The sequence below is a fragment of the Colossoma macropomum genome, unplaced genomic scaffold (assembly GCF_904425465.1).
Source record: "Colossoma macropomum unplaced genomic scaffold, Colossoma_macropomum, whole genome shotgun sequence".
Taxonomy (NCBI): Eukaryota; Metazoa; Chordata; class Actinopteri; order Characiformes; family Serrasalmidae; genus Colossoma; species Colossoma macropomum.
Window position 1 is genome coordinate 14,827,303 of NW_023494808.1, and position 19,588 is coordinate 14,846,890.

The following is a 19,588-nucleotide window of genomic DNA, read 5'->3' on the forward strand; positions in this document are numbered from 1 at the left end:
CAATAAAGATAAATATTGTTATATTGCCCACCTCTAATTTTATTTCTTAATGGGACCTAAAGGTGTCCGACAGAAATTAGTAGACATTCTAATGGTTCCAGGCGTCTTTTTCAGCAGGGACAACCAACCAAGTAAACGAGAATTGCTGCCTTGTAGCTAAATCTGAAACTCAGGCTTGCTTCTCAGATTGAACAGGAAAGTCAAAAAGGCCTACCATATGGTTGTGCTTGTGCTTTTGAGATTTGTGACACAAATGAAGCATATCCCTTCTTTTTCTGCATAATTAAATAGTTACAGCATTACAATGTACAATATTACAGTATATAATATTAATGTGAAATGCGCCATTCTAGATAAACTTTGAGTCTTTGTTCACATTGGTGGTGACGTGAATCAGACGTCAGAAAAGGCTAACTCAGAGAGAGTTATTATATGAAATGTTTACAAATACATTGGCTAATGCCTGAGATACTGTTTTATGTCAGTTTTGGCCTAAAATGTATTTTTTTAAACCATTCCTGACAGAAAGCTTCATGCAGGTCACAAAATACTCCACACTATTATCAAAATTACACATAAAAGCTGGTCGATTTGGAAAGTAAATAAAATGGTTATATAAGCATTTCAGACATTGTAACACCTGGTTTCTATCATGACTCTAAAGAAAAATATTAGGTATTATTAGGTAAGGACCATGCTCTCAGACCAATCTGAATCACTTTGTTTACTTGTTTACTGACATTGGTAGCTCAACAACTGAACTCTTCAGAAATTTGGAAAAAATAGTGGAAATCCCCTTTAAGTGTCAGTATGCATGCAGAATATTTCAGAGCATGTGGTATTTATTTTTGATGCACTGCAACAACCAAACAAACAGTTGTTTCTGCTCCTAATTTCAAGGCTGTTTCCTCATCACTGATGACTTTGTTTCCAACAAATCACGAAAGCAGAAACAGGGCTCATGCCACCTAAACACACAAGTGTTAATTTATTTTCGTCTTACAAAATAATGTCTCTGGGGTGAGTGGGCCTCCAGGTAGGATGCTGCTTATGGCCTCCAGATGTTTAGAAACAGCCCTTGACTATTCTGAAAGTCAATAACTTCCTTCTAAAGTTGAACAGGACAAGTACTTAAGGGTTGTCCTTGTGGTCTAATTCTGAGATTGACACAAATCTATATCCCTACATTCTCAGAAAACTACTACTGGGACAGTCTCTCTCTTGTCACTTGTGTGGTATCTTCAATACCTTTACTTAGAGAACATAATTGTACCACATTTCATTTCAGTTACGTTTTTTAAAGTGCATGGACTCTGTACACACTGTCTTGACTCTAAGCTTTTATTTTATTGTTCTGTTTTAAAGTATTAGGTTATGAAAACATACAAATACAAACCTTTCCTCCAGGAAAAAAACATATACAAAGTACACAGTTAGACCTTAAGAGCACTGTGAGGGTGCACAGAATGAATCAGGTTCCTCTGAGACATTCCTAGACTTTTCCTTTAAAGAGTGAGGGCTTGCAGATTGTCTACCATGGCAAGTTGGTTAGGTGGAAGGCGTGTCCTGCTCTTTAAACCGATCAGCCTGGGTCAGCCTGGCTCCCAGTGGAGCGGATTTAGGAGAGCCAGCAAGTCATGTGGGGATCAGGATCCGAAATTCACCATAATCCTCCGGAGAAAAGGGGGGTAGGTAGACAGAGAGAGAGTAAGCCCTAGTCTGTGCAGGAAAGGCTCAAGGACTAGACTGGAGAGACATACAGTGTAGTACAGGACTGAAGTTACACAGTTTTAGTGCACTCTCAACATTCTGTAGGGATTCTCTGTTTGCATTATGGCCCAGGCCAAAAGTGACGTGGGTCTTGACTCTGAGATTTCTAACGACACAATCATCCACTCGACTGTGGAACCTTGTACGGACCTGGACCACCGAAGCAATGAGGAGGAAGAGGAGGAAGAGATTGAACTAGCAGAGGAAGTGGATGAGGATATTGGCATGGGAGGTGAAGATGGCACAACAGAAAAGCAGACATGTGGCAATGGAATGTTTCCACTTGGCCAACAAGAGGAATCTAAACTGGCCCTAATCATAGTGCATGAAAACGAGGGTGCTTGGGGCAAAATGGATGTGGAGAGCACAAATGATGCAGAACCTAGAGAAGAAGCTCCAAATGAGGAACTTAAGGAAGTGGTAGAAAAGACAGAGAAAGAGCTGGAACAAGCTGAACACAGAGTGAGTGAACTAAAGGATGAGACTGAACCAAAGGATGAAACTGAACCAGCTGCTCCAACTGAACTATATTCTCAGGTAGCAATACAAACTCAAAATGAAGCACAGACTATTGCTGAAGTTTTGCCTGTAACCAACAAGGAAGGCGAAGAACAACCAGTTTTAGTTCTAGAACAACAAATTCAGGAGGCAGAGCCAAGCCCTCTACAAAAGCAAGAGGACAGGAAGTCAGAAATTCTCAGTGAAAACGCAAATGAAAAAGGTTTGGTGAAGATGGAAGAGAGGTCAGGTATTCAGGAGCAGGCTGAGAAGGGACTTGGGGCAGAGACAGAAGTGGAACAGGTGATGGCATCCTTAGAGGTAGGAATGATAGAGAGGCAGACACCAGAAAAAAAGGACAGGCCTAATTCTTTGTTCTCTGTAGATGAAGCAATGCAGAAAATTGATGATGGTTCAAATGTAGTTGAAGGGCGCCTGACTGAGGCCACTGTTGATAATGTACAAGAGGATAAAGTAGAGCAATCTGAAGGGCAATATAATATTCCTGCAGCAAAGGAGGTTGAAGAAGAAGTGGTGGTGGATGATCAACCAGCTGTGTCTCACTATTTTGATGTAAAACAAGTGGAAGATAACGAATCTCCACAGCCAGAGAAACAAGTTCCTGTTTCTTTGAATACCAAGGTAAGTAATGTTGAAAAAGAAATATTACAATTGCTAGTAAAGCAACCAGATTTGGCCACCAGTGTTGAGGTCAGAGATATCCCAAAGGGGCCATTACAAGATTTGGAAGAGGTTACAGTAATAAGTAGAGATGATGGAAAGATTAAAGAAGAAAGACTGAAACCAACTTCATCCAGTGATGGAGTTGAAACAAAAGAGGGGAAAGTGGAAACTGATCTTGAACAACCTTTGATTAGTCATCTTGGCAAAGAAAAACATAAAGAGAGTAAAACTGAGACGGTTGATGATGAGGTTGTATGTGATAAAGTTAGAAAAGAAGCAGCTATACCAGAAGTGTCTTTTTGTGAAGCAGGAAAAAACTGCCAAGAAACTCAGAAATCACCAAAAACCTTTCAAAATGATGATGCCTTTGAGAGCGATGGCAGACACATGCCTGAGACAAGACAACCGGCCACTATAGGTGAAGTATCAGTAAAGGACAAGATTGGTCAGGAGGAAGAAGCTAATGTCACAGTTCAGCAGAATCAGGACAGCATTAGTCCTGTTGCTGAACCTGAGGCTACAAAGAACGAAGAAAAACCACCACGACAGGTGGTTGAAAAGATGCATGATGATACCGGTCTGGAATTAGCTAAAGAATGTGAGGAGATAGTAATTGAAGACACACCGCTGATGGTGGATAGACCAGAAGAAAATGAGGAAGAGAAGGTTGAGATGGATGTAGTGAAAGAACAGGACAAACTTAGAGATAATGAAGCACATAAGGAGGGAGCAAACTGTAAAAACATGGAGGATCAGATAGGCATCATAGTGGAAAGAGTGACTGAGGATATAGGTGCGCTAAAGCAGGTCAGTGGGGAGGGAGTGTGTAATGAGATAGAGCAGCCAGGGAAGGGAGTGTGTAAGAAGATAGAACAGCCAGGGCAGGTCATGAAGGATGAGCTAGCCTCTGTGGTGGAGAGGAGGAGCAACAAGCTAGTGCTAGAACAGCTGATGAGAGTGATTGAAAGTAAGCAGAAGGCAGCAGAGGGAGAGAGCACAAAAAAAGAACAGCCAAGTCCAGTCATCGAAGTGATATCAAAAGCTGCACAGGGGGCCGAGTGTAAGGGGATAGAACAGCCCCAACAGAAGGCTGTCATTGAGGATGAGCCAAAGAAGAGAGGCCGAGAGGGAGGGCGTAAAGTGACGATACCTGCTTGGTTGATTGCCAGCGAGACCTCGGAGGTACAGGAGCCCCCTAAACCTACTGGCAGTCGCCCTAGAAACATTAGCATGGAACGTGAAGGAGAAATCGGTGTCAAGATTAAAGGTCAAGAAGTCATGGTGGAGAATGGGGTCCCTGGGCCTGCGCTAGTGAAGGAGGCAGCTCAGCTGAAGAAGTTGCCCCAAACTGTGATGCAAGAGGAAGTTATGGATCCTCCAAAGATGAGTCCAGCTGAGCGGATGGAGGAGAAGATTTACAGTACTGATCCTTCTGAATGGGAGATCTCTCTCTATGTGAAGGTACTCTCAAACATTACAGTTAAAGAGTAAAATCATCAGAGTAAAATTTAGCCTGTTAATACACACTCTTGAAGACAAAGGCGCCAAAAAGGGTTCTTCGCCCCATGCCATTATTTTGTAAGAACCATGTTTTGTTCCCTAAAAACATTTCAAAGTATAGATAATTTAGAGAACCATTTTTGTAAATGATATGTGTGAATTTAAACTTTATAAAGAACCTTTTTAAAGTTTAGATATACTTCACATAATGTAAAGGTTCCAGGAAGAAGTCCACCCCTGACTTGATAAAGAAGCATTACATTATATAACACACATCTCTATTTCAGACACAATTGTTTTTGGAACCAAAAGTGGTTCTTCTATGGCATCACTCAAAGGACTCTTTGTGTCACCTTTATTTTTGAGAATATAGAGTTAAATTGATGAGGATGGTGGCGTAACTGCTGGCAATGCAGACAGGTCATTTGCACTATGGCTTGTGTTGTGTAACGTCTTAGTTGGGCCCCTTATATCACTACTTACACAATTTTACAATTATAGGTAACTCCGATAACTTTAACCATTAGCCTATGTTAGAGCACCATTTTCATTGAGATAGCAAAGAACACTCAAATTACATTTATTTTTATTCATTCAAGATCATTTTCATAAGAGGGGCCTATTAATGTTTTTTGCACTGGAGCCCTTAAGCCCATTGATGATACCTGCTGTATAATTCGCTATTCCAGAAAAAAAGATCAGTTAATCAAAAATTTTTTTGAAAAACTAAGAAAGAATGCTCGTTTTTATTGTGTATTTCAGTTACATGCAAGATGCTGTGACACATCCCAGCAACAGTCAAATACAGTTTTATAGAGACAAAGTTTAACATAGCAATAAGGCATTATTTAATTATTTAATTATTTAATATCATGCTTTAGTTGGAACAGAAGTATTTTTTATGTCTTTAGTGTCCATATTAGTATGCAACCATTTCGCTGTATTGGTTGTTCCTCTTACTCAGTAGTACACAACAACATATTGTTGTTGACACTGTGTTACTGTCTTGGTCAGTTGTCATGCTTATTTGTGAGTCAGACACTAAACTACCTTGGGGGTTTGGGGTATCCAGCCAAAAAAAAAACCTGAATTACATAGTTTAAACCAGGGGTGTCCAATCTTACCCACAAAGGACCTGTGTGGCTGCAGGTTTTCACTCCAACAAAGCAGGATCTCACATGATCAGCAGTTTAAGGCTGAAACCAACTGATTAAACAAGTGGAGTCAGGTGTGCTCCAGCTTGTTTGGAGTGAAACCCTGCAGCCACACTGGCCATTTGTGGATAAGATTGGACACCCCTGGTATCTATAACTATATGACTGGCTTCCCAGATCCAGATTAAGCCTAGAGACCAAGGCTAGACTTAATCAATGTATAAGAAAGCAGCCTATATAGCTTAAGACAAATTTTTAGTGGCTTAGGATTTTAAGTAGAATGTAATAACATAAGGTCTTCACTTGATTTCTATCCAGAGTTCAAGAGAACATTACTATCTAGCCTTTGAATTTTTAGCTGATGGGCTGTTTTAACAGAAAAACAGAATGATAGCCTTCAAGTTAAAAGCTATTTATAATTAACTCTTTTTCATTTGAATTGCTTCTTACTTCTAAGTTGGGCTTCGTATAATAAGTGTATAATTGGGTTGTGAGATATATTATATTATTTTGGACTCCTTGTGTTCCCCGATATAAAATTATCTTGCTAATTATAGAATATAAACTGTTACAGATTTCTTTTTTTATATACATACTTTCATACATGTGCATAAGGGCTATCAAAAACTTTATATTGTCATAGATCATTCAGATTCAGTATAGTTGAAGTGAGCTTGATGTCACAAGTGGAATGTGTACTGAAATGTTCCATTCAAGTGGAGGAACTTCAGTAGTATTTACATCAAATTGCTGTTTTTCCTTAAATAATAAGACATTCACAGTTGAATTAGTCTTGCATAGTTGTTTATTTTGTCTTATGTGGGCAGAGATAGTTCTCTTATGTTCTTAGTATCCAAGCACTTTTCATAAGTGCTGCCACAGCGTTCCATTCATAATAGCTGTTATTTTCGCAATTTCTACATAGGTGTCACGTTTGATTAACTATGAAAAATACTAAGCAGACTAAACATACAGTCTACAATAGGTGTAAAACAACTAGAAGCAAAAGCTATTTAGAAAATATGATGATTGCTTTATTATATTCTTTTATGTTCAGGATAATGGCATAACAAAACTAGGTGAATGGTGGAGCATCATTTGCCTTAGATGGAAAGGAGTCATACCATGTTATTCATTGTATTTTGAAATTTTAATATAACCTTTTCAAAATGTTAAATGGCATTGAGCCATAGAATAGAGTATCTGACGAATTATCTGCACCCCTGTTTATTCTGGTTTTGGTGTGATCTTTGAAACTGAATATGATTAGTGTCTAACTTTTGTTCTAAGTGTTTTGAAATGTATTTTATTTTTATGACAACACTGAATGGAAAAGCATAAGTATACAAAATATTACTCAATCATAGTAATAATAGTATCTGCAATTTGTTACTTTCCACCCTCACTTAAAATACAGCTAACTCAGCGTATTCCTCAAGCACATTTTACATTATGCACTTTTTTGTTCGACTAGATTTAATAAATACACTAAACGTGTACTAGAAATCAGCTGTTATATTATGATTGTTGTGATACACAAAGACCTACATCTTTTATATAAGAATGTACATAAAAAGCAATTGGCAGAATGAATGAAATCAATGAATGTTTGAAGCTTAGAAGCTTAAGGAGGATCTGTGATGGTTCACAGATCAGCATAGCAGGTCTTGAGAGTGTATTTTCATGTGATCTCATACTAATCTTCTTATCTCATCTTGGTAAGACATCCATCCAAATCCTGGCCCACTTTGACTAATTAACATGTAGGGAGAGCTAGGTATGGAAGCGCACTCCCACTAGGTAGATTAGGAATGCTGATTCCTGCAGCAGTATGTCAAAATGTTGATGTATTATCTCAAAATAATGACTTATTTGCCCAAAATAACTAGTTTCTTTTTTGAATTTTAAAAGTGTATTGTTTTTACATGGTCATTATTTTGAGATATTAAGTCAACAATTAGAGAAAACAAGTAATTATTTTAACATAGTAAGTCATTATTTCATGATACTGTGTCATTATTTTTGACATAGTAAGTCACTATTTTTTTATTTTAAGTTGAACATTTGACATACTGCTGCCAGAAACAGAACGAGAAAAAGAATAGGCAATTCTCTTCTCCTCTGCCTGGCAGGAATGGGCTTCAGCATTAAGCTTATAATGTAAAAGTTATTTATAATGAAGAGTTTTTACGCTGTAATATAATGACTAGTGCAGGTCATTTTTCCAAGATGCGCTTTGACTTTTATCTGACAATATACACACAAATACTGTTGATTTAGCTGATGGTTTACTTATGTTTACCTGGGTCAAACTTTGTATCACAACAGGGAAAATTCAAGGCTAGTTATGTTGTAAGTAGTCAATGAATCAAAGCTAATGTTAATCGGTCATTGATTCTGCACTCAACCTCTACAAGGTTCTCAAATGTCTCTTGTCTTAGACATAAAGTTCTTGGCAGCATTTACATTAGTTTGAGGTTCTATACACTTGGTGGAAAACAGTTAAAAAGAACTGAGTTGTTCTTCTATGGCATCACTTCAAATAACCCTTTTTGACACCTTAATTAGAATGTACTGCAGCGTGAGTAATTATTCATTAAAGAGGAATTCCTCACATTTCCCTGAATTTCTGAATAGTTCATTCACTAAAATGTTAACAAATTCATTTAGAGTGGAGAAAGAGTAAGAAATTATGCTTTGTAAACAAACTTAATGACACAAATTTCTTTACAAACGTTGGCAATGGGAACCAGGGGTCACAATGTCTACAATGTAAATATAGCCATTTCATTTACTATCCAAAATGACTAGTGAACCTACACGTGTCTACCGATTTTTAATATGTAATGTTGATAATGGCACGAAATGGCACTATTTGTCACAAAACTGTTGTAAAACAAAGTCTCAGTCTTTAGGCAACATATTCATATGCATTTCAAGTAAAAGCTTCTGTGAACCACATCTGTGAACTATTGTGAATCAGCACGTTTCTGTGGAACAGAGCATTTCACATCAAACCACTCTGAATGGTTGTTTCATTTAAAATATACTTATTGCACATTCTACACTTTAAACATGCTCTGTCTTCAAGAAAACACAGTATGAAATTTAATTTTCAGCCTGTAGGGGTTCCTTCCACCAGTTAAAAAATGTTAGAGCTAAATTCCTGTGAAATGAAAGTGGCTGAGCAGTAGGGTTTTAAGCCTAGTAAAAATGTCCTAATAAACCTCCCCTTGGGTCTGTGCAAAGCGGTTCCCAAAACAAAGACGTCTATTGTCTGAATTTATTTGTTTGTTTATTTACCTATTTATCTTATTTATTTTAGCTTGGAGACAGAACTGACATTAAGGCCTCCTTTACAGCCTTGTTAGCTGTTTGGGGTCATGCACAAAACAGCCTCATCCAACTGTCACAAAGTAGTGTTGCTTAAGATGAACGATGAATCAATGCAATTAGATGACTGTTTACATAACTTGGAAACTATGTTGGCTGCCAGCAACTCTGCTTTAAGAACTGTACACAGTTCTGTACAGTTAATTTATGTGCCTTTGATTTGGTTGTTGAAGATCAGCCATTGAGAAGTCCCATTAAGTGTCCTTGCAAAATGCTCAGAAGAGTGCAGAGTTAATCTCTCTATTGCTCTGCATGCCTCTAAACTAATCTCATTAAGATGTTTGCTGGTCTGGACCTGTTATGGGATGGAGTGGTTGATTGTGGGGGTGGGGTCTAACCCTTTACATAAGAGCTCCTGCTAGCAAAGGTCTATGTGTGAGTTTTGCTGTTAGCAGCTATATTGAACGGGAAAAGCCCAGGTGTTGAATTAACTTTTACAGTATTCAACTGTATTTATTTGTGTCCTGCTGGATTTACATGGACACTTTAGGTGTTACTTGAACACTATAGGTGTTAAGCCAACGCTGAGGATTTTGCCACGTGCTCAAATGAGCTTGCCACTGACACATGGATAGGCAGGCACTGATTGAGATTTTCAGCCTCTTATGACTTAAAGGCATTTTGAAAGAGTTAAGCCGCTGATCCATGATGAGCCTTTGTTACCTCTAAGTACACAACACATAAAGAACACATAGTATTTTTATGAATCTGAAGCATGCTTTCACAGAATAGATTCTAAAATTATAAGGAAAGAAAGTCTCCAGTGCCCCCATTTGGTGACCCTTGGTTTGACATAGAATGGCTCATTTAGCCACCCTCCCCCATTGCTCACTGCACCTGTTCTGTACCCTAGAGTTTAGTGTACCATTTTTAGACTGTCACTGCAGCTTGCTTAACCTTGAGCGTCAAGGCCTCACAATCATTTCTTCAGCCTCCAGTGATCGTAAACTTGTGTATTTATGATCTTTTCCAAACACTGTTATTGCCCATTTCAGTTTTAACAAGCCCTCGTCCACTTGCCCTTGTCATTTCCCTCAGGGGAATCCCTGGGTGCCATCTTAAGGGTGCCATTACTTTATTAGTTCAAGTGAAGGGTGTAAGATGAGGGATTAAGTGAACGCAAGTGTTGACTTCAGCAGCAGAACTTGCCCAAAAAACACTGTGATGTGACATATTTCCTTTTTCAAACCTGAAAATAATAGCGGCCAAAGCAGTAAAGTACTTTAAAATGCTCAAAATTTCAAACACATAACATTCAATTGCTGGGCTATAAGTTACAAACTACTCCATCTCTTACACATAACTGCTGATACAACTTCATCAGTTTCATCTGCTAGCTGGCTAGTAAGCATGCTAAAGACTAACAACAACAAAAAAGAAAAGCGCTACACTACACTTCAAGACCAGGTTACTTACAGACAAAGCAATGATTCACATATTTTTTTTGATGTTCAATTTTCTCAAAAAATGTTTTGCATTGCAAAGTTTGCATGGCTAACGGGCTAGTACGTTCAGTTTGAATCCGCTCCTCACTGTTCTATCCTCCCCTTATGCCGTGAGTGGCCTCTTGTGTAATGTAGGTGTGACACAAACTTTAGGTGTGATACAAACTTTACATCATATGGATGTTCATTATGTTTTAAAATAATTCTTACACATTCCTTGCACATCTCACTTACAGCAAAGATTGTTTAAATGACCCATAGCATTGAAAATAGAATGGATTTTTCATCACTTTCTTGATATTAAAGTGTTTCATGTAGTATGTAAACTTTCAAAACATACTTTTCACTCCTCAGTTTTTACAGTCCAAGTATGGAAACCTGGCTGCAAAAACATCCCATTTTGAATTTACTGCTTCAATGATATGACATATGATACAAAAAAAGCATATGGTCCCAAAAAAAAAAACAAAAAAACACACACACACACGCGTGCGCGTGTTTACTTATAATAGCCTAGTCAGCCTACAGGAGTTTAGCCCCACCCATTCTTGCTCAAGTAAGGAGTGTTTCAGGCCATTTTGCTTTAACATGAGGCACAATACAAGGCAGCCAGTTAGAACAGAGCTCAATTATATATCAGTTTAAAGACACAATAACAATGGTCAAGAAAAAATGAATTATATATCATTTTTGGTATATAAAACCACATTAATGTTATAAGTGGACATATTACATGTTAACGTGGTAAATGTAGGATATGGGCCCTTTAATAATAAACCATCCTGCTAGGAATTCTGGGTGACTACGCCCCGTACTCTGTTATTGTTTGTTGTTATATACATTGCCTGAGACATAATTTTACAATAGTTTCAAGAGAAAGTTTTAGCCTAAAACATTTTTATCAATCCTGCATTGTAGAGAGGTCCATGAAGTTTTACCATTGTTTTAACATTATCAATGCTACATATATGGTCACAGAAGACATGTAGCTTTGCTGTTCTGGAAAGTAAATATAATGGCTATATTTGCACTGTAGACATTGCAACCTCTGGTACCTGTCACCACCACTGTAAAGAAACCTTTAGAGTTGGTACATTTCTCTGCAGTGCACCATTTCACATTAAAATTATGAATATGTACATCTCAACAATTTATTTATGTCGAAATGTTTTAAAATCTGTGGAATTAAAAGTAAGTTGGTGTAGCTTTGAAATTGCATTGTTGCAGTGTAGTAAAAGCAGGCCTATTACTAGGCTGTGATAGAGCTCCTGTGTGTCTATTTCAGTGCAAAGAGCTTTGAATTCCACTTGCCTACATGAAATGTTCACAAGACTGTAGCTCATAAACAAGCCAACTATTGATGTCTGTATGCAATAACAAAGACCAAGTGTTTTATTCAGGCATCTAGCTGTCTCAGACAGCATATTTTAGCCCATTTCACATGGGAGAGCATTAGAGCATTAGAACATACAACATAGCAACAATAAGAAAAATATATATTTTTTGGACATTGATCTTTCATAGTATAATAGAAAGGATGGGAGTCTTAATTTTTGCAAAATTGAAAAACTATTCCATACGGAAATGGTAAAATTTGGGATCTGTAAAAGGTCAGATGTGAGGAAGAAACAACTTTAGTGTGTCCTCTAATGACTTTAATTTTGAAACCTTGAACAATGGCTTGGTTTGATATAGCAGCTAAAAAGTTTGGATTTCCCACTATTGAACTGTTTGTGAAGGTAAGACGTTCCTTATACTGAATACATTAAGTAAGACAAGGGTCGTTTTTATGATTTTTTGCCGTCAGACATGCATAGGCTTATTTGACTTAAATGAAAGGATGGACAAAAATGGTTTGCAAGAGTTTAAATGGAAAGAGATGCTTTTCCCTGGGAATTTGTCAAATGGTAATACACATTAAACCTACATAATAAAGTGGATCTCAGAGGAGCTCTAATGAGAATCACTTTCATCCCCAGTTTATTGAAACATCTAGCAAGTTGGGCACAAAATGCACTACATTTTGCTCTTGCCCTTTTTTCTGAATGTTTCATACCACTGTGACTTTAATCTGTTTAGACTGATATGATTACAGAGCATTTCTGGGTACAGTTACAATGAGTTAAACTTTAGCAGAACATTAAATTATCAAGCTGGCTATATATATTTTTGAAAATTTGTATGCTTTTTTGACATGACCTAAATCTCTTTCAAAAACACAGAGTCTGACAGTTATTTGGAAAATTTAATTAAGCCAATTGTTATAAGCCTATGGTTACAGCAGTGGGTGGTCTGACAGGAGGCTAAGCTGTTTTATACTGCCCTCTGTTCACATAAAGGTTTTAAGAAATTTAGGAAGCTGTGTTTTTTCTTGGGGTTACCGCTCAAAGTAAACCTAAGTAAATAAACAAGCTAGAGATCCTACACAACATGTTATCTCTAAAAGCTCAAAATGTCTAGAATGAATAAAAGAGTATATTTTTTTTTACTCAAACACAGAATCATCTGGGCATGAAGAACTGATTGATATGTTGGCATATAGGCTCACACAAATTTACACCCAGTTGAATTTATTGACTATGACTTGAAATGCAATATCTGGGAAGGTCTCTCTGAGCTGAGTGTTATTGCTTGATGGTATATCAGGGTGGTAGGAGGGGGAGGTGAAACTCCTTTCCTTTAGTCACTCCTTCTTGATCAAAGATCACAGGAAACCCAAAAAAGTTTTCTTTTAAATGACATAGTGAATCATGCTTAATATGACAAGAACAAAAAGGTCAATTTTCAGATTTCAGGTTGACTTTAAGACATGACAAAAACATGGCAAAAATGTAAATTATGCCTTTTTTACAAGACTGTACCCACAACAACATTCCATTAAATTCAAACCATAATAAAATATGTAATCTTCTGTTTATGATCTAAAATTTGGGATTACCTTAAGCACCTTAAAGCTTAGGATCTGACTTCTCACGGTTACCTTTTCACTGAGATTGTACTGTATTGAATTTTGCAGGCAGGAAGTGATGGAGAAAGTATTGGAAACTGTCCTTTCTCCCAGAGGCTTTTTATGATCCTTTGGCTAAAGGGAGTCATTTTCAATGTCACTACTGTGGATCTCAAGAGGTAATTTCACTTTCTCTCTAACTGTCTCCAATTTTGCAAAAAATCTGAATGAACACTCTGTCCCAGCGATATGAGCAGATCCTGTGACTTGTGGTGAATTATGTTTGTGAGAGCTTTGTTAGATGTGCTGATTGACAGATTTGTTGATGTGCATCGTGCAGGAAACCAGCTGACCTGCAGGACCTTGCCCCAGGCACCAACCCACCTTTTATGACCTTTAATGGTGAAGTACTGGTGGATGTTAACAAGATCGAGGAATTTCTTGAGGAAAGGCTTGTGCCACCAAGGTACTGGGCAAGATATTAAATTCTCCTGTTCATCCAAATCTTGAAAGATTACAGTGCTGTTGTCATGAAAAAGAATGCTGCTTCATTGCCCAATTTTTGGTCTTCTGATTTACCTTGCTTCTAAAGGTACCCAAAGTTGGCTGCCAAGCACCCAGGGTCAAACACAGCAGGAATAGATGTATTTGCCAAGTTTTCTGCATATATCAAGAACCCTCGGAAAGAGGCAAATGATGGTAAATAATTATGATCAGCAAGATGGCTAGCCATTCTTTTGTAATCTTTAGTAGTCCAGTTTTCAAAGTTTTCAAAAAAGTAAGCAAATAGTACTGGGCAAAACTCAGAGACTCCGCTTCATTTAATAAATTTCCAGTCAAAACTGCAATTAAGGTATGCGCTTTTCAGCATCAGGAGAAAAACAGAAAACATATTCAACTGAAAATTGCACAGAAGCCTCAACAACTAAATATAATTTACATTTTTTTCAGTATTCAGAGTGCAAGAATTTAGTTTTATTGCAGCTTTCATACTTTTTGCGAGACTTGCTTTCAAAGAAATTGGCAGGGATATTTTTTTTTCCACAATTACAAAGTCTTAGAAGTTTGTTGTATTTTGCTCTTCTCACAATCCAAGTAATCCCAAATGCATTCAGTTATCTGGGCTGGCTCTGGTCTGGGCTCTGGGGTGGACAGTCCAATGTTCTGAGAACATTAGCAGGTTCTCTGTTTGTTCTTTTTGTCTATTTCCTTTTCCCAGTATCAGCTTCTTGGCAGCTACACATACTTTCAGTCTCATAGCAATCTTGTCTCAGTGAAAGGATGGATTTTTTTTCAGATCTGAAGCAAGAGTGGAGTTTGATTTTCTCCCATCTCTCAAACATTAAAGCTTTAGGTACTATTTATCTTATGTAACTTTGGTCTTGTACAATTGTTAGGAATCCAAATTTCTCTGTTTCTTTTAATAATTTACGCTTCCTTGTATTGTATGTATTGGATATATTTTCATTTTCTTTCTCTTATATAAGGGGATTATCTTTTATCTAATTCCTTCAGAAATATCTCTTGAAAAATAAATAACTTGTACTTAATAGCCATATTGACTGGAAATAAAGTAAACCATGAGTGGTCAAAGACTTTTGCATAGTACTGTATATGTCTTTGTTATGTTTTAGAGTCTTGTTCTTGTTTATTATTGCTTAGGCTTGGAAAAGGCTCTATTGAAATCTCTGAAGAGATTGGATGAGTATTTACAGTTTCCTTTGCCAGAGGAGATTGATGCCAACAGCACCGATGACCCAGCACCATCCACACGCAGCTTCCTAGATGGACCAGACCTGACTCTGGCTGACTGTAACCTACTTCCAAAACTACACATTATCAAGGTATTTAATCCTATTCTCTGTGATTACACCACAGAGTGTTAAAGTGGCAATCCCCAGCACCCACTGATTTAATTCATGAATGGCTTGACAGTCTGTCAATGAGTTGGATCATGTGTTTTGGTGCAGAGGATGCCTCTTTCAGCTGGCTCCCTAGTGTCCATTACATCAGCATAATGGTAATTGTCTTGAATATTTTTTATGAATATAATGAAAAACAGCTTTTTCTCTGTAACTCTGATATCAGATTAACTAAACACTAGACACGGTTGGCTTTCTGTTTGTGAAATGTTGTGTTGAGCTGCTAGAGACCAATGAGGGGTGAGGGGAGTGAGAAGAAACCGAAACAGACAGCACAACTACAGCTTTCTTGATATCAAAAATCATGTTAAATCCAGTTCGCTTCTGTTTTTGTGGGGCTGTTTTTATTCCAAAGGCTCTGGACAACTTGTTTGGATACATGGTATCACAGTCTCCATCAAGTACCAGCAGATGTTACATCAAAACCTGTCTGCCTCAGGCAGAAAACTTAAATTGGGCCAATATTGGCACCCCTGTTAAACATGAGCAAAACAAGCTTTAAAACATCCTTTATTACTTGTCCTTTTGATCTTTTATTCAAAATACTAGCAAAAATATAAGGTTTTTTGACATACAGTGACAGAAAGAACAACCTAAATCTTACTATGAAATAAATATTTGTCTTTATACCTATGTGTCATCCCCACTGTGAAGTATGGTGGTGGATCCGTGATGTTCTGGAGCTGCTTTTCTTCCAAAGGCACTAGACAACTTATTCGGATACATGGTATCGTAGACTCCATGAAGTACCAGCAGGCATGTTACATCAAAACCTGCCTGCCTCAACCAGGTAGCTTAATCTGGGCCGTGGTCTTCCAGCAGGACAATGATTAAAAGCACACCTCAAAATCAACACAAAAATGGATCAGTGCCCACAGAATTAAGGTTTTGCTAAGGCCATTTCAGTCCTCTAACCTAAACCCCATAGAAAACCTGTGGAATCAGCTGAAGAGGAGATTCTACAAGTATGGTCCTCAGACTCTAAAGGTCTTTAAGCATTATAGGAAAAGACTCAGAGCTGTTAACTTTGCAAAGGGAGGCTACAAAAGTATTGAATGAATGGGTGCCAACAACTGTGGCACGCATAGATTTGAGGAAAAAAAAATATTTAATAAAAAGATTTAGCTTTTATTCTTTCAATCATTGTACTTTAAATAAATGTTAGATTTTGGTTAATATTTTAAATGAAAGATCAAAAGGATAAGCAATAAAGAATTTTTATGCACCCCATTGTGCTCATGTTTACCAGGGGTGCCAAATTTTGTGGAGGGCACTGTATACTGACTGGGTACATCGCCTCCAAAGTTACTGGTTTTAGGTATTTGATTTGGACACAGTAAAATGTATTGTAGGACATGTCTAGAAACATGTTGCAAATTCATATCAGATGTCTCCAGTATTTGTATGTTGACTTTATATATATTTTAGATCATGCACATCTCACCTCAGACATGAGGAAACGTGTTACATACAATTCTGATGTTTCTTAGTCACTGTATTATTATACTTTGTCTCAGATTGTTGCGAAGAAGTATAGAGGTTTCGAGATTCCAGCTGATATGAAAGGGATTTGGCGCTACCTGAACTCTGCCTACCAGAGAGAAGAGTTCATCAACACCTGCCCTGCAGAACGAGAGATTGAGTTTGCCTACTTGGACGTCGCCAAAAAGATCAAATAAATTTGGCATAAACAGATGTACACTCTTAAAAATACAGTTGCCATAAATGATTCTTCAGAGCGATGCCACAGAAAAAAAAACACTTTTGGTCCCCAGAATTAGGGGTGTAACAACACAAAATGTATCATAATGTATCATAATGTTTTGTTGTATCATAGGTAGTAAGTTAGCTTGTGGCTACTCTATTAGCCGGGGGCTAACATATTCACTTGCAGCTAGAGCGTTAGATTGGGCTCTTGTTTAGTGTTTCTGTACTTCTAAGAAACTCCACAGTGCCATTCTAAATCTCAATTGTTGTTTTATGCTCTAATAGTTTGAAAATGGAAATATTAATATAAGGCAGAGGTCACCAACCCTGGTCCTGGAGATTTACCTTTCTGTGAACTGTAGTTTCAACCACAATCAGCTACACCTGCTCCAGCTAATTCATTTCTTCAGAAGTCTGGGTCAGCTGAATTAGTGTTTGGAAACGGAGGCAGCATGTTAGATGTTAGAGAGTAGATCTCCAGGAAGAATGTTGGTGACCATTGAGACAGGGCTGTTTTAAAAAATGAATCAAGGCACTATGTCATATCAAACCCCATTTCTTGTGAATTCTGTGAATTGTTATGCCCATACAAAGAACTTTTCAACTGACGGTCCTTCAAACAACCACTTTGTAAATGAGACCACATAATTCCACATAATGTAAAGAGTCTTCAACAAATTTTCCCAGAGCTTTATGTCCAAGAACCATTTAGGAACCTTTATTTTTAAGGTGTACATGTGCAATTTAGCGGCACGGTGGCACAGTGGGTAGCGCTGTCGCCTCACAGCAAGAAGGGCCTGGGTTCGATTCCCGGCCGGGTGACCAGGGTCATTTCTGTGTGGAGTTTGCATGTTCTCCCCGTGTCTGTGTGGGTTTCCTCCGGGTACTCCGGTTTCCTCCCACAGTCCAAAAACATGCAGTCAGGCCAATTGGACATGCTAAATTGCCCCTAGGTGTGAGTGAATGTGTATGTCTGTCTGTCTGCCCTGCGATGGACTGGCGACCTGTATCCTGCCTTCTGCCCAATGACAGCTGGGATAGGCTCCAGCACCCCACTGCGACCCAGAAGGATAAGCGGTTTAGATGATGGATGGATGGATGGATGGATGGATGTGCAATTTAGATTACTGTGTGAATTGGTATGTGTGTATGTGAATGAGAAAGCATGAGTGAGAGAGTGCACTCACTGCTGGGGCTACATTGTTAAAAATACTATATTGCATGTTCTGATTAGTTAGGCAGTTTCTGTAGGCATTTTTATGTAGAGACTAAGGTTGCTGTCTTTTTTCATAGTCAATGGCAGGGCCAAGTTAAAAACATTAGGTTTTGCGTATAGTACTAAGACTTGTCAAGTGTCATTCATCTTGTTATTTTTCTTCCAACGTACTAACTCAAAGTACAACGCCTTGATCTCTGTACAAAAGTACTCTCATGACCAATAAATCTAGCCAATTGATGCATTTGTCTCGCTATTTGTTCTGTTTTAGTATTTGCCTGCATATTTTTATCTGAAGCTAGAAGTAGGTGCAAATGAGTATATATATATATATTACTTCTATGGTCAGGCCTAGACAGTCATGTATGTTTTCTACTTATATTTCATGATAATTGTCATGCATTAATGCAATAACTTGGTTCATTTTCCTTATTACTCTTTTATATTAAGGTGACAGCTCTACTGTATTTCGGTTTCTGAGAATTGATTATTTCTTTGTGTTCTACTGTTTTGTCTATTAAATCTGAGAGAGAAAAATACTTTTTTTATTACTTTGCAAATGCTTGTTAATACCTACTTCAAGTCTGTAATCTTGTTGGAATGAGCTTTGAAATGGAGACTTTAATTAAACCGATTAAAAACATTTTCAAAAGCGTTTTGTGTATTTATTATCTTGTTTCCTTGACCCTCTAATCATGAGAGTTTGAGCTTTGCTTGCAGTTTCTGTCCCATTTCAGTCCCATTCGCTTTTATTCTGCCTGTATCAAACCTAGTGTGGAAAAAGAGAAGAGAAGACAGGACAAAAGGGGAAGAAAGGTCGGCAGACACGTTGGATCCAAATCTCTCATCATTCCTCTACTTATCCTGCTGATTTTCTCTTTTTTTTCTCTCTCGACTGGCTCTCCCATAGACTTGGAGAACCTTGTTAACTGGTTGTCGAGGTGACCGTGTTAGCAGTCCTCTGAACAATCAAATCACTTTTAAAGCCATAATATCAACAGCTTGGCTTTATGGGTTACTAAATATACTTTGTCACCACAGAGACCTCCACGAAGAGAATCTGGGCTAGAGCTTGAGCAAACATTTAGAAAATATAAAAAGGGCTGAACAGGAGGAAAAGAGCGGACTCAGTTTACACAACACATACCTGACCTCTGTGAACCTCTCAAAGTTCCTTCATCATGTCACAATGATCACCAAGAAAGGGATGTACAAAAATAAAATTCTCTTTATTATCGGGGCTTTTGTTTTTGCATGCTTGTAAATTTTTATTGGATGTCATACAGCGGTCACTTGCAGATGGAGGGGGGTTAAAAAGGTTTCGTGCAATAAGCATACACACGTCACGGGAG

At 37.8% G+C, this 19,588-nt stretch overlaps 1 protein-coding gene across 2 annotated transcripts; it reads left to right on the forward strand.

Moving 5' to 3' along the window:
• The first annotated feature begins 4,195 nt into the window (after window positions 1–4,195).
• LOC118798039 (chloride intracellular channel protein 4) lies at window positions 4,196–17,742 on the forward strand. 2 transcript variants are annotated; one of them, XM_036557351.1, is made up of 6 exons: window positions 4,196–4,413; window positions 13,461–13,570; window positions 13,732–13,857; window positions 13,984–14,090; window positions 15,054–15,235; window positions 16,831–17,742. In XM_036557351.1, the coding sequence occupies exons 1-6, from the start codon at window positions 4,231–4,233 to the stop codon at window positions 16,990–16,992; spliced, it is 870 nt and encodes a 289-aa protein (XP_036413244.1). In that variant the 5' UTR covers window positions 4,196–4,230; the 3' UTR covers window positions 16,993–17,742. The 2 variants fall into 2 exon arrangements, with proteins under 2 accessions (XP_036413244.1, XP_036413245.1); XM_036557352.1 differs by lacking the exon at window positions 4,196–4,413 and adding an exon at window positions 11,201–12,183.
• Window positions 17,743–19,588: the final 1,846 nt, after the last annotated feature.